Source organism: Suncus etruscus, chromosome 4 (assembly GCF_024139225.1).
Source record: "Suncus etruscus isolate mSunEtr1 chromosome 4, mSunEtr1.pri.cur, whole genome shotgun sequence".
NCBI classification, from domain to species: domain Eukaryota; kingdom Metazoa; phylum Chordata; class Mammalia; order Eulipotyphla; family Soricidae; genus Suncus; species Suncus etruscus.
Genome location: NC_064851.1, coordinates 37,152,364 through 37,177,538, shown reverse-complemented (window position 1 = coordinate 37,177,538; position 25,175 = coordinate 37,152,364). Strand labels below are relative to the sequence as shown.

General features: G+C 36.4%; 2 protein-coding genes and 1 non-coding gene across 3 annotated transcripts in view; 1 reads left to right on the top strand and 2 right to left on the bottom strand.

Annotated features, from left to right (window-relative positions):
• Positions 1–1,393: 1,393 nt before the first annotated feature.
• Positions 1,394–18,415, bottom strand: DNASE2B (deoxyribonuclease 2 beta). Its single transcript, XM_049771272.1, has 6 exons — positions 18,303–18,415; positions 15,715–15,892; positions 11,647–11,728; positions 5,619–5,780; positions 4,166–4,363; positions 1,394–1,734 (listed from the first exon to the last, which is right to left on the bottom strand). Exons 1-6 carry the CDS (start codon positions 18,413–18,415, stop codon positions 1,394–1,396), a joined length of 1,074 nt encoding a protein of 357 aa, XP_049627229.1.
• Positions 13,607–13,713, bottom strand: LOC126008447 (U6 spliceosomal RNA). Its single transcript, XR_007495778.1, has one exon. It is a non-coding gene; the product is annotated as a U6 spliceosomal RNA (small nuclear RNA).
• A 756-nt stretch (positions 18,416–19,171) lies between the features above and the next one.
• Positions 19,172–25,175, top strand: part of LOC126005944 (uricase) — a 50,146-nt gene continuing 44,142 nt past the window's right edge. The window contains exon 1 of the mRNA XM_049771276.1: positions 19,172–19,268. Coding sequence (XP_049627233.1) covers positions 19,239–19,268 — 30 coding nt within the window. The 5' untranslated portion in view covers positions 19,172–19,238. The remainder of the gene's footprint in view (positions 19,269–25,175) is intronic.

The following is a 25,175-nucleotide window of genomic DNA, read 5'->3' as shown; positions in this document are numbered from 1 at the left end:
AGTAAAGAGCATCACCTCAAGGGCAGGAAATTAGGATGATTTGGAGAAATTTACTGCAACCCTGTGAGCCCATTTCTTTGTCGGTAAAATGGGGATGACAGTTCCTTCTGTCATGAAATTAAATAAAAATAGTCAATTAATTTGCCCACATAGTAAGAATCAATAAATGCTAGTTCCAATTTTTTATTGTAATTATTTTTGTTAGATTGTAAATTTCTTACAATTAGAAAATATATCCAGAAATCAGTTAAATAACTATGATTTATTCATATATATAGCAATTGGACTTAATAATATCTAACAATTGAATTAATTATTAAATAAATTAATGTTGATTTATTAATCATCATTAATGTTATCAATAATCATTATTAATAACTATTATTCAGATCTATAGTCATTGGATTTAATATAACTCCAGAAAATAAAATATACTGGCATTAAGACTATTTGATCCATTTTTTTTAAAGTCAACGTTCTCAAGTTGAGAGACATTTTCCTTTTAATCAGACTTAATTAAAAATTACTTATTATTATACTTTCTTTTGTCTTATCTTAATGGGTATGATTTCATATTTAAATCTTACCAAGATTTTTCATTGTTAACTCTGTGCTAAGAACTCAAAACATACTTTCTAATTCAACAGTGAGTGGAGACATTATTTCTTCATTAAAAGGCTCAGGAATTTAGCGAATGAAACAAACTCATACAATTTGCAAGTAGGAGCAGCAGGAAGCATGAACATTTTACCATAAACCAGTGAAAAGAACTTTAAGAGGAATAACTAAATAGTATGAAGGACAGAGAAACAGAGAGTAGTGAAAGAGAGAGAAAAAGAGATTTTTTTTCTTAACAAAATGATGGGAAGAAGGTGAAGACTGGGGCCCAGAGATAGCACAGCGGCGTTTGCCTTGCAAGCAGCCGATCCAGACCAAAGGTGGTTGGTTCGAATCCCGGTGTCCCATATGGTCCCCCATGCCTGCCAGGAGCTATTTCTGAGCAGACAGCCAGAAGTGACCCCTGAGCACTGCCAGGTGTGGCCCAAAAACCAAAAAAAAAAAAAAAAAAAAGTGAAGACTGTCTTAATGAAGGACATAAATATTGCTCTATGAAACAGCCAGTGATTCCATGAACAATTGAGAACTGACTAATTTAGAGCACAGTTTTCCATGGACTATCATTTTATTTATATGTGTTAAATTTTATTTGTGGCATGTAAATATGAAGTAAGAAAGTGAAAAGAAAGTGATAAACTTGGGAGAAAACTGTTTCTTTCCTATTTGTGAACTACAAGAACATTGATACTCTTTTGATATATTAAGATTATATCTATTAAAATAAAATTTATTATCAATGTTCAAAAAAGATACTACATATATACTTTCACCAAATTTAGTTACAGTTTTCATACTCTAAAACTAATTTTTGATATGCTTTATAAATATGCTGATTCTGGGTACAAATGAAGCCTCCACTTCTGAAAGCTTGGGATGGGCTTCGATTTATGTCTCCAATACATGTCCATTGATTTTGGGTACCATTTTGGGAAACACACCATTTAGAATGATCCTGATAAGAATTGAAATCATATTGTTCAGATATCACGATTGCTTTGATGTTATAGACATGGTAAAGAAGTGAGCAGTTTGAAGGAAGTTCTTGATTCTTTCGCTGCCAGGTTTCTGCTAGCAAGTGTGTCTTCAATTGTTGGGCCATCCAAGCTGCAAATATGTCTAGAGTTTATAGGGATGGAGAAAGTGAGGTTAGTATTTATACTTAAATAAGTGCCTGAAAATATCCTCAGAAATGGAAATCATAGTTCACTCCTGGTATTTGGATGTCAAAACCACATTAATCACAACATAATTGAGATATTGGGTGGAAGAACATTTTGCAAATGTTAAATTGATATGCAAATATAGTTATTATTGTCATTACTTTAATATTGGAGTATGAAATGTCTTCTGTTACATATAAAAAAGGGAACAAAGATCTGAAAGTGTTTGAAGGGAATAAAGACAACAAAACTAAGCAGGGTACAGATTCTGTTGACCTTTGTTAGCCATGTTAAAATGTTTAGTTTTTCTTGAAATAAATGGTGAAAATTTTAAAGTAACATTAAAGGAAACTTAAGATAAACAAATTCATGATCAAAAATATCAATTGAGAGGCAATGTACAAGATGAATTGGGCAGGGTGCATTGGAGTGAAGCGAGGTAAAATATCAAATGGTAACAGTAAACTGTGATATTAAACACAGGGCTATGGTGGTGGCAGGACATTTGGGGAAGACAAGATAAACAGAGCTATAAGAGACTTGGAACTTATTGAATTTGATGTATTAGTGGAGTTGTGGTGGAGTTGGAGATAAATCTTGAGTTTTGGGTGACAATACAATGTAAATAAATAGCTTTAATGGGGAGAAATCATGAGATAAATTTGGTGTGGCTGCATAATCTCCAAGCTAAAATGTCAGTTTCACTATTGACTCTATTCGTCAGGGGTGGAAATCCGGATTTGGGAATCACCTGTAGATTTGCTGGAATTATCAAGTATGGATAATAGAGTGAGATTAGAAGACTAGAAGAAGAGTAGAGCACTATACTGTAACCCAATTAGTTTAGGAAGAGGCGCATTAGGCAAAAGGAACTTAAAAGAAGTAAAGTGAAAATAAATCAAAGGACTTTATATTTTCCAAAAATCAATAAAGAGAGATGTTTTAGAAAGGAAAGGCATTTCAGAGGGTCAAGGTATTTTTGTCTTGTTAACTTTGTGATCTTGGATGCCTGGCATAAGTTTCAGCAAATATTCAGGAAATTTTATTCAATGTATAAGGATGAAAGACAGTAAACTATGAAAGAAGTGAGATTAACAAAATTGCTCATTTGTGACTGATGAGAGATGGGAGTGTCTACAGACAGAGATATCAGACTGCAGTGATGTTACTAAAGGGATTTTTTTTTTAAAAGAAATTTGGAATCCAGAGATAGTGCAGCAGGAAAGACAGTTACGTGCACACTGCTTACCCAGGTTCAATCCCTAGTACTGATATATGGTCCCTCAATCCCACAGGTGTGAAATCTGAGTATACAGCCAGAAATAAACTCTGAGCACTGTAGGCTTTGGTCCCCAAATAACAACAATTACCAAAATAAATAAATAAACAAGGGCTGAAGTGAAGTACAGCAGTTAAGGTGCATGTCTTGCATGCAGTCTACCCAGATTAGGTTCCAGTAGTCTCCTGAGCACTGACAGAGTGCAGTCAGGAGTAATCCAAAAACCAATCAAACAAAGATAAAATAAATTCGAGAGATTAAAAAAAAACACAGTATGTTGGAAATTTAAGACTAGGGATAGATTTTTAGACTGGTCTATGTGCTGAGGGCATAGAGCTTGTACAATGAGAAAGTAAAAAGAAAAGGGAAAATAAATCACATAAATGAATTAAAGTGTCTGGATCTAGGACACAGGGATGTATAGCTTCTTGTGGGAAGGAAAGAAATGTATACAACAAATAAAAGATATGAGACTGTTGGGGAGTAATACCCCTATTTAAGTGGTTTCTCTCAGGGGTTCTCTTCTCTCCAAGAAGGAAAATGTGAAGCTGAAGGGGAGGGGGCAGTATTATGCAAAGGGTATAAGCGTAATGAAGGCCTGAAAAACCATAAGTGGTTTTACATATAGAAGAGGAAATGAACTGTGGTCTCTTACTCTCAAGAGAGAGTGGAGACTGAGTTTTTACCAGTCTGGCTAAAAGGTTCTGAGATTCTTTTTTGGGGGGGGGGCGGGAGAGAGGAGTCACACCCGGCAGCGCTCAGGGGTTACTCCTGGCTATACACTTAGAAATCGCTCCTGGCAGGCTCGGGGGACCACATGGGATGTGGGATTAGAACCACCGTCCTTCTGCATGCAAGGCAAACAGCCTACCTCCATGCCATCTCTCTTGCACCCACTGAGATACTTTTTTAATTGGGTCAGCAACCCTACTATTTGAAGTTAATAGATATCTAGGCAGATATTTGAATATAATCTTTCGTTCTCTTTATCTTCTTTATTTCTAGGTCTCTTCCCTTAAAAAAATGAGACTATTTCCCCTAAGTAGTCCAAAGTAAATTCAAGAGCAGAGTTAAGAAAAAACATATTATTTAACAACATTTTTAATACCATCCAAATAAGAAGAGGACTTTGCAAAATGGAGGAATTTTTGTCCCTGGGATGATTGAAGTGTGGTGAGGTACCGGCGAGGAATCTTCCGTGATTTAATCCCTGCACATAGTTGGGGCATGTGAATAAGCTCCTGCTGAAAAGTGTCTGGGATGAAACAGCTATAAATGTTTGGATTGTATATCAAGAGCTGAAGATCTGAAACAATTAAATAGAAATAATTAAAAATTATTTAATTTTGAAATAATCAAAAAATGGAGAATTAAGTGACAAATACAATAATTATTGATATTATACATTTTATGAATTCAGAAAAAAATAGTATTCTCTTTAAGTCAATAGACATCTAGTAACTTTTGCTTAAAGTGCTTAACACTTACTGAGTATTTTCTACTTTCTAGGATAGTTCTATGAGATCTTACTCTTAGCTAAATTCTTTTTATTATTCCCCTAATTTTATAAAGAATTCATATAACAACCCCAAGGTTATAAAGCTTATAGTTCATGGTGTTAGCATTTAAAACTAGACAATCTACTTTGGCTGTCATATAGGTCTTTTTTTTCTTCCATATGCTAAAACTCTATCTACTGTGTCATCCATTCCAAGAATAATGATCAATTCATCATCTTGTACTTCTAATTTCCATGCTATTTAACAATCTGATCATTAAATGAACTCAGTATGTTAGACTTAGGGCCTGGCCTAGGTGAGAATTTTAGTAATCTGTGAGAACAAATGAAAAGTTGATGAAAGACATTTGTCAAATTTCCTATACCCGGAAGAAAATATTTTATCTCCATTTATGAGTTTTCTCAGTAAGAAGTGATAAGTAAAACAGCATCACTCATTCCCTGTTCCCCTTAATATACTTCTCCAAATCACCTAAAAGGAAGATCATCTGACTTCAGACTGTCAGGTGGCTTATAGATAGTATATAGGCTACATAATTTAAAAAAAGATTAAAACCATGCTTAATAAGAATCTTTCCCTCTCTATCTTTTCTGGCTCTCTCTCCCTTAGTTACCACCCCCCCCCCCCGCTCTCTTTCACACACACACACACACACACACACACACACACACACGTTTCTATTTTATTTGGACAACATGAAGATTCATAAACATTAGGTATATATTCCTGCAGAATCTTAGTGTGATGGAGTTGAGGTCTTGGAGGCAAGCTAGGGAAAAGTTAGCAGCTCACTGTGCCTGTCTATTTTACCTTTTTGGTGTTCCCCATAAGTATTTGAAACTACTGACCCTGTTCAAATGAAAAGACATTGCAGCACTATGAAACCAAGGTCTTGGAATTGACATGCTTGGGGTCACATGTCCTATGAGTAGAAGAATAAAGGAAACAACCCATTTTAGAATACTTTTCTAAGTCTCTGCTCCAGCTCTGTAGTCCTATTTTTGTTTGTTCATTTGTTTTGCTTATACATTCTACTGTTACCTATTGCTTTGAATTGGCTGTACTTGAAAGTTACACAGATGCCAGCTTGTCCATTTCGTTTTCCGGAGTGTGGATAACCATAGCCTTCTGTAGCAACTGGAGGAAACTTGGGAATAGAATGGAGCAGCCAGAATCCCTGAACTCTGTTCCACAGCAGCAAACCTACAGATAATGTTAACCCAGATAATTAGAAAAATAGAGCTTCTTTGTAAAAAACACAGATGCCACTTTCTAGCTCATTTGCACGTCAGGCTAACGTCTACAAGTCCTAATGCTTTACCCAAGACTCATGTTCACTTCTCAAATATTTCAAAACCAATGCAGGTTCACATCACATTACCTCATTACTGAAAGCAAGCTACTACATAAGGGCAAGCCAGAGCAATCATCCCAAAGAGTTAAGAGAAATCTCATGCTGAAACTACAAGGAAAATTTGTTTTGGCAGAATGCAAATTTGCTAAATTGAAATTTGACCTTGTTAAACTATCGAGTCATCTGGCAGGCTTCAGGCAGAAGCCTTCTAAGGAACCAAACTATTTTCAAAAGTTAGCCAAAATCATAGCTGAAAGAAAAAAATCAAATAGAGATATGTGCTTGCAGTAAATTGTAAGAAAAGAACGCTCATTTATTTGGAGAATAGATATCCAATTACAGAAGTTTCAAATAAATACATAAAAATTAAGCGATCTTTAAAGAAAAATAAAGGATATCATGCTAACGCATGCCAGTTAATTATATTTAGTAAAAACCTTTATTGTAGGGTCAGAGCGGTCGTACAGAAGTAGAGCATTTGCCTTGCATGAGGCCAACCTGTGATGGAATAGGGTTGGATCTCTGGCATCCCATATGGTGCCCCTAGCCTGCCAGCAGCGAATTCTGAATGTAGGCCAGGAGTAACCCCTGAGCAGCACCAGGTGTGGCCCCAAAGAAACAAACAAAAAGAAACCCCTCTATTGTAAAATAACATGAAAAGAAGAAAATAGAAAGATTCTCTTCCTCTTACAGCATGGCAAAAAAGAAGCCCATCCAATTAGCACCTATTACTATTTCTATATTTACAAAGATATCAAAGTAGTTTGGATATGCTAACTAGATTTTCCAGTTTGTATTTGAGCTTGTAGCATGACATACACATATATTATTGTACCAAATTTTATCAGTTATTTCTTTTTAAAAAATATAATTGAATGTTCTTTGAATCACTGTTTGTACCAGAGTAGAAATGTTCAGCATTCTGTTAGAGTTTTCACCTTACACAGCTAGACAACCTCTAGTTCTTTTCTGCCAGGTGCAGGAAACTGCTTGGCTGAAATTCTAACCCTCTGATATGAACACCACAGGACACCAAAGAACACACTGGTGAACTCTCCATTTAGACATGGACTAGACTCCCTTTCTAGTCTATTTCGCTAAACTCCCTGTAGCAATTAAGACAATGGAAAGGTGGTAGGAAGTTATTGGAGAAGAGTATAGAGAAATAAAAAAAGTTATTGGAAAAGAGGATAGAGATAGATGCTATGTATTAGACGAATTGGGCTCTGTGTAAATTGGACTCTGAAGAGGGCAACTGGGCTGAATCAAAAGCTTTTAGTACTCATGACATTTGACAGTCATTACAAATTGTGTTCATAATTAGTGGCTGAAAAATCGGTGGCCACATCTAGCCTGCAGATACATAATATTAGGTTTGCAGAGTACTTAAAAACGTTAGAATTTCACTGTCACTATGTACCTGAAATACAACTGTGAAAGATTTGCAATTCACATTGATCTCAATAAAAATTGTTTTTTTTTAAAAAGGGCACCAAAATGTCAACTTATATCAAAGGAGGTGCACATGTATGTTGTCAGCCCATGCACATGGTGCCCACATACACATGTCGCCCACATCTCCCTTCTTGAGATATGTATTTTTATTCTTTAATGGTCAGATGTGTATTGGGACTCTCTTTGTCTTTGGAGAAGCCCACACTCTCTTCTGAGTATGGTATTCTCACTTTTTTCTCTCCCTCTCCCTTCTCTTCCTTGGATTTTTTTAAATAAAACCTGTTTTTAACCTCAAAAAAAGTTAGAATTTTAGTGCCAATAGTTATAAATGAGGGATTTCCCTCGCCGGTGAAATTTTTCAACATCTCTTGAAAAAAGACACTCACATAAGAGAAGCTCAGTATAGTAGGTGCATCCTTTGACCATATTAAACAATTCTCCACGTATCTCCTGAACTTACCTGTTCCAAGGTCTTTTCATATCTTCATATGGAGTTTTTTTAAAGTAATATATCTCCATGATACATAATTTGATGGGATATATTAAGTTTGAAAGTGGTTTTTAAATTGTCATTAAAATAGTTTTATAATAATTTAAAAGTCTATGTTATTTAAAATGTAGATGGGATCAAGTAGGTTATTAGTAGGGATTAGGAATACATATTTTTTTATCCTGACAATTTTTTTAAATTTTAGGACTATTTATTGAGACAACATGATTTACAAAGTTGTTCATACGAGTCATTTCAGGTATACAATGTTCTAACACTCATCCTGCCACCAGTTTCCTTCCCTCCACCAATACCTCAGGTTTTCTCCCACCTCCAGTCTTCCCCTCTGGCAGGGAGATAACAGATTTATTCCATATTTCTTGGTTCAATAAAATATAAAGAAATGGCAAGTAAAAATATCAGAAAATAAATCAATAAGAGTCAATTTGTGGTTATTAATAGCTATATGTTTTTAACCTTTTATTTAATCTGGTAGAAGATAACCATATGCTCTATTAGTTAGTACCATACTCAATGCTACATGATAGGAAGTTTCTCCTGCCTTTTAAAAAGGAGCTCGTTTAATGCTTCTTCCAAAACGGGTTTTAAGGTTATGAATTCCTTAAGCTGTTGCCTTTTCATGCAGCTCTGTATTGTTCCTTAAAATCTGAACGATAATCCACCTGGACAAAGTATTGTTGGTGAGGTGTTCATTTCATTGAGATTTTATCCTTCCATATTCTTCTAGCTCATAGAGTCTTTTTTGATAGATGTGCTATACAGCCAATGAAATTTCCTTTGTATGTACATTTCTTCTATGATCTTACTGCTTTCAGTATTCTGTCTCTATCTTTGAATTTTGCCATGTTGAGTATGATGTGTCTTGGAATTTTCCTGTTCAGATTTGTTAGGTTATTTGGGGGACCTATTGGATCTCTTGGATCTTGGTGCCTATAATCCTCAACTCCGGGAAGTTCTTATTAAAGAATTCTTTAACTATCATTTCTTTAACACATTTACCTTCCTATTCTTCAGGGACTTTGCTGATTCTTATATTCTTCTTGGACTCATTCCCTAGTTCTCTGGTATGGTGTTCATTCCTTTTCATACTGTATTCCACCTTTTGCTGTTTCTTAGTGATTTCCTCATTCTCATCTTGGAGGTTCTTGATCTTTTGCCCAGTTTCTGTTATTTTGCTATTCTGTGCTTCTGTTGCCTTCCTTATATACTTGTTATGTTCTTCATTTCTGTCATTTATGATTATAATAGCTCTTTTCGTTTTGAAATAAAATTTTTTTTTTAATTTTTGGGCAAACTTGGCAGCTCTCAGGGGTTACTCCTGGCTCTGTGCTCAAAAATCCCTCCTGGCAGTTTCAGGGGACCAAATGGGATGCTGAGGATCAAACCCTAGTCAGTCAAGTGCAAGGTAAACACCCTATCCACTGTGCTATTGCTCTGGCCCCTAAATTTAAAAAGTTTTAAAAATCACTTTATTTAAAGAACATTATCATATATTTAACATAGTTGACTTGACCATAATACATTTGTTTCCAGATAAGTGAGAGAAAACTTATTTTTTAAAAAGTAGATTATTGGGGCCAGAGCGATGACTCAGTGGTAGGCCATTTGCCTTGCATGCAGCTGACCTAGGACAGATCATGGTTCGATCTCCTGGCATCACATGATCCCCCAAGTCAGGAGCAATTTCTGAGCACATAGCCAGGAGTAACCCTTGAGCATCACCAGGTGTGGCCCCAAAACCAAAGAATATAAAAAAAACAGAAGAGAAGTGAAGAAATTAAAAAGGTACAGTGAAGGGCTGGAGAGATAACATGGAGGTAGGGTGTTTGCCTTGCATGCACTGAAGGATGGTGGCTCGAACCCTGGCATCTCATATGGTCCCCCAAGCCTGCCAGAAGTGATTTTTGAGTGGAGAGCCAAGAGAACGCCTGAGCACTGCCTGGTGTGAACCCCAAACAAGTAAACACACACAAAAAAAGTGACAAATGAATGTGTGAAAATTATTGTATCTCCATTGAGGTCATTCAATTATTGGCAGAAGACTTAGTAAGGTGTTGTTGCTACCTGACCATTCTGTTATTTTATTTGTTTTTGAACAGTAAGTGACTTCAGCTACACATTGGCATCTAACTTGGTGTGTTCTTATGGGATTGATAGTATTAAACAAATAAAGTTTTCACGCAGCCACAAATGTGGCTGTGCAGTTCAGGAATTCAAAGCACTATTACTGATACCATGACTTTTGAAGGGTGAGTTTTCAGCTGCCAAGTCTCCGGGAAGTACAAGAAGGTGGAGAGAGGATGCCTGCATTCACCCCAAAAATGTCCTGGTGACATCAGCCCAAATACTAGCATATATAGACTGTGATCAGAGAGTCCTAGAGGAGTGATGAAATAGGGCCATAAGCAAAGCGGTGAATATGGATGACAGATGCAACAGGCATGGCTTCAGCAAGACAGGGTCTTGGCCTGCCCTCTCCTCCCAAGATTGCCAGCTTTTAGCTGCACAGCAGGTCCTATCCATGATTTTTAACCATTTGGTTTAAATCTCTTTCGGGAACAGAGTGAGTCTATGGAGTTGATGATTTGTGGGGCAGACATGGTGGCTGCCAGTTTGTTTGTTTGTTTTTTGACTCATACTTTCTTGGTGCTTTGATATATATCTTTGCTATTATTTCTTTAAACTCATTAAATATGCTCATATAATGTCATTAAGGACAACGAAAATTAATTGGTGTAGTTGTGTTTTTAGTGATATTGTTTTCAGTCACTCAGTTTGGTAGGCTTCTGCAAGTTTTCCTTATTTTTTCCCCTAGTATTGTTGCTATACTAGGCATCAGTTTTGTAATTAAATACTTAGAAAATGATGAGGGATTAATCTGGAGTTTGCTCTCTGCCCATCTTTACAGAATTATAAGAAGAGTAATCTGGGATGGTGGATCAATGAAGATTAAGGGTAGGGCCCTGGTGCAGGTTGGGTGTGGGTGTTGCTGGGGCCCAGGACCAACACAGTAAGGAGAGGCTCTGCCTCCCCTTCTGAAATAGATCAGTAATGTAAGCTGGAGGCAAGTTTTTCCTGGAATCCTGGGATGGTGAAGCAGCAAGCAGATACTGATACTGATACTGGCATTTTAAAATTTCCCATAACTATATATTTATTTAGAGCTTATATACAGGAAATACTAAGTTGCTATAATAAAATGACTGTAGCATATAATAAAACATAAACAAAGACAAAACAAAATTACTATAACTAAAAATTATTTGAAAAAACTTTTTCAAAAATATTTATTTCACATGTAACTGAAGATTGAATATTTGTGCTTTGTATTTCAGTAGACTTAAGTATGTATATATGTGACTTAATATGTATATACACTGTTGATACTCTAGTAATTAGTATGTATATTTTTCTATAAAGCTTTGCAAAAATGTATGTTGAGAAATAAAATGACATTGTGGAAAAATAATCAAATTTAACACATAATTATTACTTGTGACATATAATTTATGCATGATTTTAAAACAATTAAAAACTATGCTTTTGCTATGAACTATAAGAGTATATGAGATAAATATTTAAGAAATGTTGATTTGAGATCACGGTGATAGAACATTTGCCTTGCACACAGTCAACTCAGGTTCAATCCCTGGCATCCATATGGTACCCTGTGTACAGCCAGGAGAAATTATTGAGTGCAGAAACACTGAACACCAATAGGAAAGAGATATGAAGAGCCTTTGTCTTACCTTTAGTATGTCCATATTTGCTGCTGTAGTTCACAGCGTTAGGGACTCCATCATTATATATGAGATAGGCAGTGTTATTATACTGTGGAACACATTTGGGTTAAAAGGACATTCATTTTCCACTAATAAGTGCCCACAATGCTTGTACAATTAAACAGTTTGTAAAACAGAGTTTTCAGTAGTATATATGAAAAGTCATTCATTTATTGATTCATCAGGCTGAAACCTGTGACATGTCAGACAAGGAATAGAAAATACATTCTTAGCAATGCCTGGCCGATTTTGTATAACAGGAGACTTGTCTTTTCTGATATGAGAATGAGTATGCTATTTCTATTTATCTATGTTGTTTTGGACTCAATGTTTTTAGTTTGCCAACCTGTGTATAAAAATAAGAGGATACCTAAATATTTGTTAAGTAAATGAGCTAGGAACAACTAGCCTTGGTTATACTGGTTGTATTAGGGAGGTTTTGTGTGTTTTTATTGTTCTGTTTTAACCTTTGATATTATTGGTAAGGTACAGAATGGGCTTTAGACTCTGATTTCCTCACCTTACTTTATAATTGATCAGAGCTTTGTGGTCAGTCAAGATTCTTGATTCTTTGCTTCCCTTACATCCCTCATAGGGAAATATTTTCCTTGGTGTCACTTCACCTTTCTAACTTGAGACTTTCACTTCCTATGAAAAAGTGGTGAAATTCAATATGCTTAGATCAAATAAGCATATTTATCTTATATCCTCTGCTTACATAAAATAATGTCTCTAAACAATTAGACAAATCTTCGAATCTATTTTTGTTTTGTTTTTGTTTTTGGGTCACAACCGGCAGCGCTCAGGGGTTACTCCTGGCTCTATGCTCAGAAATCGTTCCTGGCAGGCTCGGGGGACCATATGGGATGCCGGGATTCGAACCAATGACCGTCTGCATGAAAGGCAAATGCCTTACCTTCATGCTATCTCTCCGGCCCCCAAATCTTTGAATCTAAGTAAAGCCAACATTATTTTATATTTTTGGTTTTTGAGTCACACCTGGCGATGCTCAGGGGTTACTCCTGGCTTTGTGCTCAGAAATCGCTCTTGGCAGGCTTGGGAGACCATATGGGATGCTGGGATTCGAACCACTAAACATCTTGGATTGGTTGCGTGTAGGGCAAACGCCCTACTGCTGTGCTATCTCTCTGGCCCGAGCCAACATTATTTTAATTCTCTAATATCTAGAAACTATATGGGTTTCAGTGACATATTAACAAGATAAAAAGTATTATCATAAAGCTTTATTCTGAGTAAGAAATACAGATAATAAGTTTATCAAGTAAGGTGGTCAAGGTGGTGAAGGAAAATAAAACAAAAGATGAAAATGGAGGCTTGCTGAGGGTGAACTGAGTAGGCATCCCAAGAAGGCATGCCAAGTAGTGAAATGAGGCCTGAAGGAATAAAGGAAGGTTCATACACGAAGTTTGAAAATTGCTGTTTCAGACAGAGGGGACAGATATAAAGATACAGAGGCACAAGTTTGCTTAACCTGGCCAAGAAACAGTGATAAGGGGCTGGAAGGTAGGGAAGTTACAGAGGACCTAGTAAAGAATCCTGTCACCGAAGTGTTATTTCCAGCCACTGAGGAAGAAAAGACAAATCTAGCAACCAGAGAGATAGCACAGTGGCAGGGCATTTATCTTGTATGCAGCTGACCCAGGACAGACAGTGGTTCGACTATCAGCATCCCATATGGTCCCCCATGCCTGCCAGGAGCGATTTCTGCAGGAGTAATCCCTGACCACGGCCAGGTGTGACCCCCTCCCCCCAAAAAAGGAAAAAAAAAAAAGAAAAGACAAATCTATAACTTTGATAGATTCTTTTCCATATTTGGGTAAACTTGTTTATATTTGTTCTGTGTGGTTCCATTTAATTTGTGTCTTGTTTCATTTTAGTGAAGGTATCTTTTATTATCTTTTTTTTTTTAAATATGGAACACTTCACGAATTTCCGTGTCATCCTTGAGCAGGGGCCATGCTAATCTTCTCTGTATCATTCCAATTTTAGTATATGTGCTGCCAAAGCGAGAACCTTTTCCTATCTTTTACTGAAATCACTAAAGTTAATGTTAAACAATTTAGACATAAAAACAAGGAAAACACATTAAAATCTAACCTTAGCAAACATACTTACTTTTCTCCTTGGAAACATTAACAACATCTATTGTAGTACCTTGATTATTTGATAGTGTTCAAAACATTGAGAAAACACCTGCAATACAGTATGCTATTGCTCTTAGCTATTATATTACATACAATAAGTAAACTTTTCTTACTCGCATTTTCCATAATTGATTATCTTATTTTATGAAGAACTCTAACATAAATTCCTAAGTCTATGTTGAAAGTGATAAAGACACTATAATGCAACTTTCATAGTATATAAAGGGATCTGGGAAGACTCTAACTTAAAACATTCATCCAAAAGGATGGATGCACACTACTATTTATTTCAGCACAGAGTACAATAGCTCAAAGTTGGAATAAAAAAAAAATAGATGGCCTCCCTAGATGTATGTATCCATAGCACAAGGATGTGAGTAGGTGGAGCTCTAGTGGAGCAATCGGTTACCCTGGGGCACTTACAAAGAGGTAAGTAGTTTTTTCTGATGGCATGAAACATTGGCCGGTTTTGCACCACTATGCTAAACTACATTCTATCTTCCTTCATGTTGCTTATACTTTTAGTCCCTCTCTTTCTCTTCCCTCCTTCCCAAGGGAGGCGCCTACAAAGATCATAATACTAAACCATCTGCTTTATAACTATTGTAAAGGAGTTTGATTTTACAATATGCTTCTTCCTCTTCTGTAGCCCTGAAGTCTTTGTGCTTCCAAAAGGGAACAAAGCTCATGTTTGCTTCACTGTCACCCACTCCTATGTTCCTGCCTTGGAAAGCAGAAGCAGCTGCAGACAGTTTTGATTTTACATAATAATCTATTTATCCAAAACAAGATTGTTGCTGACATTAAATAATTTCTGAAAGCACCAGAACAGCTTCTTGGCACATCAGGCTATACCCAGTAAATTTGAACTTTGTTGCTGAGTTCTGAAGACTGATTTAAGTGGCCGTTGAATGAAGTGAATTTTAGCATACACATTGATAGCTTCCTATTTATTCTGCATAAATATGCAGGTAGACTGTATAGTTATGTTAGAACCTAACACAATACATCTGTTATGGGGAGTTAATTTGTTGATATACATAAAGGCCCACCATATTGTATGTGTTGAGTCATTTTATGCATTTTCTTTTCTACACTTTTTATTGACAAGAAATGCATATATGAATATAATTTGATGCTTACTATTGTTGGCTTTGCCTTGTCACTTCTGGATGGAAAACAGTGTCTTGTCACTGAATAAGCTGTTAATGATTTGAGCATTAGATGACTATCCACATTGAACCAGGAGACCTACTTATCTGAGTTGCTTATGCTGGTTAGCTCATTGTCTGATAAGGTCTCAGTGAACAGTTTAATCTCCACTCAGGGAAAGGTCTTAAACTAGAGCTTTATCTCTCAATCTATTTTGATGTGAAATTTATAAATAAAAATATTGAGTGAACACTTTACTTGGCTCACACTACTCTTCACCACTATGGCATAACAAATGTTTAAATTTTATTTTAAAAGAAATGTTTGATCACAGGTCTATATTGCCTTATAATTAGGGAAGACTCTTTGCCTTATTTCTACTAGAGTTGGATAAGATAGCAAGAACTGAGAAAAATGACACAATTTGTCAGCCAAAAGACTTCAATATACCATGATTTCTTACTTTGCAATTATACCACTGGACCTTGTGCTGAATATACCAAAGATTGATTTATTGTTGCTATAATGTCTGAAGGCATTGTTTTTAAAGACTTGGGCAGTTGATGCAGGTCAGTGTCCAGTGCTAGTTCTGGCATAATTTTCCAGAAATTATTAGGTTTTGAGGGTTGGGTAGATGAAAAGGAAAAATCTTTGGGAAGGTTTGAATTCTGTTTCATGCATTTGACATAATTAGAGTGTATGATGAACTGTAACATACCTGGCAGGCATGTGCTTTATACAGTTGTTGTAAGGTTCTTCCTAAAAAACTCTTGGTAGAATTCACTAGTTGTTTACCCATCCTCCAGCTTCTAGTTGTAGAGTCTAGGTACAGGTATTCTAACCCAGTGTAGTTACCCTTCTTGTCTCGACTTTTGGGTAACTTGTAAAAGGTAAACCTGATAAAGAAAATTACAATGAGTTATATACATTTATCCACTTTGTCTTTTTTCTAGAAAAGAATATTACAATTTGACTAGATCTAAAACATAGTTGAGCTTACAATAATTACAATATATTCTTTGGTGTTCCCATAATCTATTTGGCTGCAGTGGAGTTTTGTGGCCTAGTCTCAGAACTGGAGAGTTGTGAAATAATTTACACTTCTTTTCTAAGGACTTAACATGCTCATTCTTGTTTTTGCAGCTAACTGTGTCATGGCTTTGAGTTTGGGCTTCAGTGTAAGAGAGGCTGCCTTAATTCTTTAGTCTGTGAATTCTCTCCAGTTTATCAGAATGTTCTGCAGTAAGAATTCAGAAATGATATAAACCAAGTTTTAATACTTTGTTCTAATTCTGTGTATTCTCTGCCAATGGGAATATTTCAACAGTCAGAGAAACCAGCAACTTGAAAGTTTTTATTTACCCTCTTCCTACCAATTCATTACCAAGACTTCTCAGAATCTTCCTTTCTATTTCCAGTACTACTTTTTATCTATTTATTTATTTTTGATGGGAGTCCTCTTTCAAATAGTTTTCAGGAGATCTAGGTACACCACAGGTGATTGATTCTTGGCCAACATGGTGGTTGTTAAGTACCAAGGGTACAATGTGCTCAGTGCCCCAGGGTGTCAGGAATACTTGGACTTTTCAGCAATGCTCCAGCAGTGTTCAGTGGACTCCTGGGCTGTAGCTGACAATGTCTAGGGGACAATAAAGTATGCTATATTATCTACCATCCTCTCTGCTACTTTTTTAGAAGTAGTACACCTTTAATATTGCCAGAGTCCTATTGGTTTCTGTGATGCTAAACTGACTCCCAAACACTCAAAATTCTCAGTACTACTAGTGAGCTTTCTGGAGGCAACTATACTTGAAGTCTTTTAGCTCTCTCTTAAGGTCAGGTTTTGATTCTGCAGTTCACCAGGAAGCCCCTTTTGTACTGACCCTTGTCTGTCTCTCTATGCTCATCGTCTACCATCTCCTCACTTGCTTCTGAATGAAATACCAACTAATCTGAACAGCTTCTTAAGTTCTCATCCTTATCTCTAAACATCCTCATGGTTCCTTAAAAGGCTGTGTATTTTTTCTTTTTTTTTTTTTTTTTTTGTTTGTTTTGTTTTGTTCTTGGGCCACACGCGGTGATGCTCAGGTGTTACTCCTGGTTATGTGCTCAGAAATTGCTCCTGGCTTGGGGGACTACATGGGACACCAGGGGATCGAACTGTGGTCCATCCTAGGTCAGCATGTGCAAGGCAAATGCCCTATCACTTGCATCACCACTCTGTCCCCTCCACTTTTTTTTTTTTAACAAATCCATTATTATTCTTAAATGTCTTCCTTAGAGACTCTGTTCTCCGATGCTCCATCTACACTTCTACCACAAAACTATGAGTTCTTCCAGTGTAATAATTAGGTCTTGTTCATATATGTCAGGGGTCCTCAAACTTTTTAAACAGGGGGCCAGTTCACTGTCCTTCAGACTGTTGGAGGGCCAGATTATAGTAAAAACAAAAATTATGATTTCTATGCACACTGCATATATCTTATTTAGAAGTGAAGAAACAAAATGGGAATACATACAATATGTGGCCCGTGGGCCGTAGTTTGAAGACCCCTGATATATGTATTTAAAAAATTAATACAGAGTCTGATATGAATTTAGTAACTGTTTCTGAAAGATTAACAGTCACTGCTTTCTCTAGCCTGAAGTTTACACAAAGCTTGACATTATCCTCAGTGGCCACCCAAAACTTCCTAACTGAAGAGTGAAAAAGGTGATCAGAGCTTGAAGGGAATCCAAGGCTATCATGTAGCACTCTTTAGCCTCTTGGGCACTTTGCAAGAGTTCAATGCTCCATCACCCACAACAATCATTTGTTAGCACCTTTTAATAAATTAACCAGGCTGTTCTAAGTATAATCAAACCCTTTCTCATATTTATAGGAGAAGCAAATCTCCAGTGTCACACACAAACAACCCACCGCTCTCCTTTGTCAGTATGTCCAGTTGAAGGATTGTCTATTGGAAAGGCTTTTTCTTTTCTTTTTTTTTTTTTTAGGAAAGCTTTCAGGCAATTAAAGGCAAGTGCCCAATGAGAAAAGTTGTCAGCAAGATGGACTTCTGTGTCCACAGGCCTTGCCAATTAATGCAGAGCAGTGCCTCACCCAGGAGGGCTGCTTAGGCCTTTCTCAGGGAGATACCACCTTATTTAGAAGCCTTCCCCTGCATGTTTGACCCATTTACATTACATTACATCTTAATAAAGAAAAGGCGTTGGCAGCATTTTTAGGAATATCACAGAGAGTTTTACCTCTGACATCTTAGCTTTCTAATTACATCCATCAATCCTTATCTATCATTTACCTACCAATCTACAGCTTTGCCATCTTCATTTATGCACGATATTGTCGTTGCTTCCAGGACCCCAACTAAACCAAAGAAAAATAATATGAAAACTGTTCTTAGAAGTCTTGCTGTCATTTTGTCACCTCTATTCCATGCCCTAGGGAGAAGCTTTCTCCATGAGAGTAGAGTCAGAGTTCTAGGTCTCTCTCAGGCCAGACTGGCTCTCAAATTTGGTGTGATTTGCTTCTTTAGTTCGCTGTTCAGGCATTTTCAGAATGGAATTGTTTCCATGTCTTTGTGTGATTTTAGTCACAACATGCTAGCGTGACTCTGGGAGTGCTTGTGCTGAATTGTTGACTGGGTTGCCGAATCATCAAAAAGATCTGGAGAGAAAAAGGGGACATAGAGTTAACTCTTTAAAGTAAAAACTGTCAAATATGAACTTCAGTGTAACCTCCATATTGATAAGCAAACACCAATCAACTTATATATTGAATATATGTAATGCATCTCACCATACTCCCTTCTACCCTATGATTTTTTTCCCCTGTGAATGAAAACTGGTTATTTGTGCTTCACACTCTAAACAGAAATAAAAGAATCTTATGTTTTGTGATTTAAAATCATAATAATAAGCATGTATTGGTTGTAAAATTTTCTATCTTAAAGGGGGGGGGAATGAAAGGGAAACATCACAGGGTGATTCAAAGTTACTGCAAATTCAGTTTTGTTTTAAACCAAAGATGTTCACCTGACCTCTCCACCTCCTAGTTTTAACCACTCAATGTGATGCTTTACTTCAGACAAGCCTTGGAGCCCTATTGGATGTCATGCAATCAGGTAAGCAAACATTGACTGCTTGCTCTTCAGCTCAAATAAAAAATGTCACAAACACCTATTTTTCCCAACTATTCATTCTTATCCTTAAAACGGATTTGAAGTTGAAGGTCAAAAGAAAATGGCTTACTACCAGAATGACTATAAAAAGGTGAGATGGTTCTCTTTTGGGGAGGAGGAGGGAAAAGATAAATTTATAAAAAGCATTTCTTTAACTTCGTGATACTATTGAATTGATGACTAAATATGTTATCATAATAAATAAGGTTTACATTCATGCCTAAAACATATTGTGGCTCTGATCATGGTTCTAGATCATCGCTTAGGAATCTGGACCTGAAAGAAACATTTCAAATGGGATTGATTCTATGGTTAATGTGGAGGTTTTCAGCATTCTCAGGATTCATAGGGAGGGAGGGCTTGGGACTCTGTTTAGAGTAAAACAGAATTTTTTCTTGTGAGAGATATTCTGGACCCATATTTTTTACTGGTTTCTTAAGTTAAGGGCAGAATTTGGATCTCAATCCAAACCTGATAAATCAGAATCCTTCCAGTTGGACTGCATTTTAAACAGGCTAAACCCTAAAGTTGTAAACTTGCCAGACTTGACACACAGCTACCAAGGCTATTTGTTATATAGCTCACCAAAGTGCTAAACTAAATAACAATTTTATGACTGTTCTTCTATGGGGATAATTATAGATACAAAGAAAATCTTCAAACTCTTGATGAGTTTCTTTTTTTGTTTTTGTTTTTGTTTTTGCTTTTGGAGTTTTGGGAGTTTTTGAGTATTTGAAGTTATTCCTGGCTCTGCACTCAGGAATTACCTTTGTCGGTGCTTGGGGAACCATATGGGATGCAGGGTATTGGCCTGTATTGGCCTCATGCAAGGCAAACATTCTGCCCACTATGTATTGCTCCGGACCCTAATTAGGTGTTTTCTTTAAGATTAATTCATAAAGTTTATTTTTTAAATTAAAGTGAGATAAAATTAATCTTATTTACTTTATGACACCATTTGATACTATAGTGATACATCAAGTTTAGGGTTCATTAATGCACTGAAAGAATGCAAGAAACTTGTTCTCAGTAATGTAGACTAACATTTGTTGAATAGGCCATAAATAATGCCTGTTTTCTCCTCATGACTTGCTTAGCAAAAGACACAGAAAATAGTAAATGATCCGTAAAGTTAGCTAGTTATTTTGATAACAATCTTAGCTCTTTCAGTGGTTGAATTAGAACATGTCTACATTAGGATGGTATTTGCTGAAGGTAATTTTATTAAAAGTCTAAAAAAGTAAAAGCACTATTTTCTTTCCAATATTGCGTTCAATAAGTGTTTTGATCTTTATTGCTTCTCATCTGACCTGTTTACTGACATTGGTCTGATAGTTAACCACCTATTTTGAGCAATCGCTAAATATTTAAACTCACATTGAACTTTGAAGGACTACAGGGATTTCAACATTGTCTTAAGGTTTGAGTTTTGGTGTGTTTAAACTTCAACTAAAAATTTAAAACCCCACAAAGTAATGTTGTAGAAAGAAACAATAAGAATAAGGAAATGCAAACCATGCAGAGTTTTTCATAATATTATCCACTATTAACGCTAAAAAATGTTATGTTTATATGAAAATACCATATCCCCTTCACAATATGTTACCTCTAAATTAGCAGAAAAATCCCTTATTGTAAGAAAAAATAATTCTTCATTTGGTAATGAGTTTCTTATTTTATATTGTAGGTTTGCATGAATTTAATCATTCTGGACAATCTCAGACTTAATTTTTTCCCTTCAAAAATGTAATTGCCACATTGCACTACTTTTAGCTGAGGTGTAATTAAGATATTATATTCTGTTAATTTTGAGTATATAACATATTTGACTTTATATATATAGTGTAAAATATTCATCACACTAACTTATATAAAGTTATATATAATTTGATAAATTTTAAAATGTTCACCTTAGAGTATTTCAAAGATAGAACACTATTTACTCTAACCACCATACTGTATACTACATCTTCAAGATGATAATGAAATTTGTACTTCTGAATTCCTTTGCCCTTATTTCCTCTGGCTCAGTTTTGTTTTCTTTTCCTTGTTTTACTTAGATTTCACATATAAGTGAGAAGATGCAGCATATTTTCCTGATTTATTTTATTTGCTATCACACCTTCAAGGTCACACTTCATCTTGTCACAAAAGGCAGAATTCCATTGTAGCTGAATAGTGTGCACTTATATTTTGTCTTCCTTTTCCCAGGGAAATTCTCTACTTCTCTACTTCTAGAGAATCATCTCTACTTCACAGAATACTATCAGTACTTATAATAATACTGTGTATATGTATGTATTTATAAATAATATATATTTTGTATGTCTATGCAGATAGACATACATACCACATAGGAAAGTTTTAGTTTTGATTTCTTTGAATTGTACCTTTCTGCGTTCTATTATATTTATCTGTGAAAATAGTAGTGTAACTTATGTTTCTTTCACATGTTGTCTTTTTATTTCTACATTAGTCATTAATTCTTTGCTTAGTATTTATCTTCCAGTTGTCTCATTCTCTATTGGCAACATTAATCCATTAATCTAGTACTAGTTTATTATAAGGGCCAACCAAAATCCCAACAAAAGAGGGTAAGAAGCAGGGTTTAATAAAGGGAGAGACAAAACAGGGAGGCCAGAGGGCTTTCATCTAGTCCCCTGGGCTGAGAGAGGAGAGAGAACAGGAGAGAACAGAGAAAGAGGAGAGAGAGAGAAAAGAGAGAAAGGAGAGAGGAGAGAAAGAGAGGAGTGAAGAGAGTGATGAAAGAGAGAAAGAGAGAGAACATCAAGATTAGAGCACAAGCAAGATAGCAAGAGAAAGGGCCAGATAAACAGAAACAGAGAAAGAAACAGTAACACAAGCAGAGCAAAAAGCAAGAGAAGGCAGGCAATTTCTCAGGCAATTCTATAGTAACCACCAGTCTTGCAGGGGTAATCTGGCAGGGGCCCCTAGCACTTCTGCTTTATATTCTCCAGTCTCAACTCCCCTCCCTAACTGCAGTTACAGGGGTGTCTCATAATTAATGTCTTTACCCTTAAAGGTACATAAGCACGGTTATAGCAGAGAGCCTTAAGACTGAGTTTCTACAGTTTATTTCTTCCAAATAACTTACATTTTCTTCTGTTCTGTTTAATTTTTTGTGTGTGTGTGGTTTTTGGGTCACACCCGGCAGTGCTCAGGGGTTATTCCTGGCTCCAGGCTCAGAAATTGCTCCTGGTAGGCACGGGGGAACATATGGGATGCCAGGATTCAAACCGATGACCTCCTGCATGAAAGGCAAACGCCTTACCTCCATGCTATCTCTCCGGCCCCATGTTTAATATGAAATTTGTTTAATATGTTTCTTAATCACAATAAAATTTTTAGAAGTTCTTTTAAGATCTTTTCCACAGTTATTTCCATAAGTTATTTTCCACAGTTTAATACCTTGGTCAATATAAAATAAATTCTATCTTGTGAAGGTCATATACTCAATCTTTTCTTTAATTTTTATAAAACACTAAAATATAACTATAATTTGTAAATGATAGATCTACTTAAATTTTTGTGGGTTAGACTTTGCTATCAGTTGTTTTAGTACTCAGGTACTTTGGAGTTTTGACCATTAGTTCTTTTATTTATTTTTCATTTTTGGAGGGAGGAAGGCTGAACACGCCTACTAGTGTTCAGAACTTACTCCTGTTTTTGTGTTCAGGAATCATTCCTAGTAATAATCAGAATGCCAGGGAGCTCAGGAGTCAGGGCTCCAACTGGTGTCAACTGCAAGCAAGCCAAGTATCTTATTCCTTTCCAATTTCTTTGACCCCATGTACATGTTTCTGAAGTTTTCTTTATGACAACATTTTGAGATTAAGATAAAGTTGAGTTTCTCCATATCTGGGGTAGGCTGGATTTATCAAAGGTCAATTATATGGGAGAATTTCCAAGTCATAATTATTTATTTACTTCCAAAAGCTTTATGATATGTAGCTTATATATTATAAAATCTACCTGCTTGGGGCCGGAGAGATAGCATGGAGGTATGGCATTTGCCTTTCATGCAGAAGGTCATTGGTTTTAAATCCCGGCATCCCATATGGTCCCCCGTGCCTGCCAGGAGAGATTTCTGAGCATGGAGCCAGGAGTAACCCCTGAGCACTGCCGGGTGTGACCCAAAAACCGATATGACTATATTGGTACGTATATTTTTATAAGATTGATGTACTGAGATGAGAATAATGTTGAATATGATAAAAATAGTTGAATACATGTTAGAGTTAAGGAATAGACTTGAGTCATTTTTATGGGAGAGATGAAACCAGCAAACTATTAACCTCATGTGTCACCCTTACCTTCCTTTTTAAAAGTTGGGACTCTATGAATATTCCGACATTCATAGAATATTACCAGGACTCAGCAAGATACTAGCTGTGAGATCTCTGGCACATAATTGTCTAGTTAACTGTTTTCTTTCTACCTTACTTTTATTTCTTTTCTATTTTTAGTACATAAATTACTTTATTTAAAGACCATGTATCACAATTGATCATAACATATTAGTTTTCAGGTAAATGAGAGCAAAATTATTGAAAAGCAAAGGATGAAAGAAAGAGAAAGAAAAAAAGAAAGACAATAACAGCAACAAGAAAATTCATGGAATTATTACATGTGAGGTCATTAAATCATTGTTAGAAGGTTTACTAAATCATTGTTGCTTGTAGATCTTTGTTACTTCTTTTGTTTCTGAGCATTGGGTGGCTTCAAATACATGATAGCATCTAAATTGGTGTGTTTGTACTTGGATGACAGTATTAAAAGATTTAGGTTTGTTGTATAGCCACATATACTATCTAAAAATTCCAAGTATTGTGGCTGATACTGTGGCTTTCATGGGGCAGGTTTTCAGCTGCCAGACCTTCTGAAAATACTGGAAGGCAGGGGGAAAGTGCACTCACTCCAAAAAAGTTCTGGTGATGTCAAATCAAATACCAACATACCTGGAATTTTGTCCAGAATGGTGTGTCTACAGAGAACCATAAATGAGTGATGAATATGGGTCGTTGGCAAAACAGCATTTGTGGGTGGTGAGTGCAGCTGATGTGACATTGATCAGATGAGGACTTGGCCCATTTCTCCTCCCAACACTGCCATCTTTTAGCTGCATGGCCAATATACCCATAGTTTTTTCACAGCTTGATTTACATCTTTTTTTTGAGAATAGTCTATAGAATTTATAGCGCTGGCTGAATGCAGACATGGTGATTGTAATGGGAGAATGTCCTTTCCTTTTCTTTCATGACATTTATTTTTTAATAATATCTTTATTTAAGCACCATGATTACAATCATGTTTGTAGTTGGGTTTCAGTCATAAAAAGTACATCCCCTTCATGAGTGCAACCTTCCCACCACCAATGCCCTTCATCTCCATCTTCCCCCATGCCCTGCCTTTCTTAAAGACAGGCATTCTATTTTCTCTCACTCACTACCATTATCATGATAGTGACACATTTATTTTTTATATTTTCAGATGAACTAAAAGCAATATTTTGATAATATAGCCCAAATGGCAAATAAGCCTACATCACTAAATATTTTCAGCGGTTTTCATTCATATAAGGTCAAAATTTCCCCTAACAGTTTCTCCTTGAAAATATAAAGCTGAGAAAGGGAGGAGCCACCGAACTCTGCTGGATCTCAGATGCCAGCACCCTTCTGCCTCTCTACTCTGCTGTCCTGCATTTTCGGCCTGATTTCACCCTTGGTGCGGCCCATCAGCCAGCCTGCTTTCCTGTGAGCTTTCCGAGGAGTCTGCCTTCCCATGAGCCTTCCGTGGAGGTGAGTCGACACGCCCAGAAAGGGAGGAGCCACTGAACTTCGCTGGATCTCAGATGCCAGCACCCTTCTGCCTCTCTACTCTGCTGTCCTGCATTTTTGGCCTGATTTCATCCTGGGTGCGGCCCATCTGCCAGCCTGCCTTCCTGTGAGCCTTCGGTGGAGGTGAGTCGATACGCCCA

Coding starts and splice junctions, on each gene's coding strand:
- DNASE2B (XM_049771272.1), bottom strand. CDS start 18,415: ATGACAGCAAGACTTCTAAGAACAGTTTTCATATTATTTTTCTTTGGT. Junction 11,729..15,714: donor ATAAAGCACATGCCTGCCAG/GTATGTTACAGT, acceptor TGTGTTCCACAG/TATAATAACACTGCCTATCT. Junction 1,735..4,165: donor GTCCTCTTCTTATTTGGATG/GTATTAAAAATG, acceptor TATAAACTCTAG/ACATATTTGCAGCTTGGATG.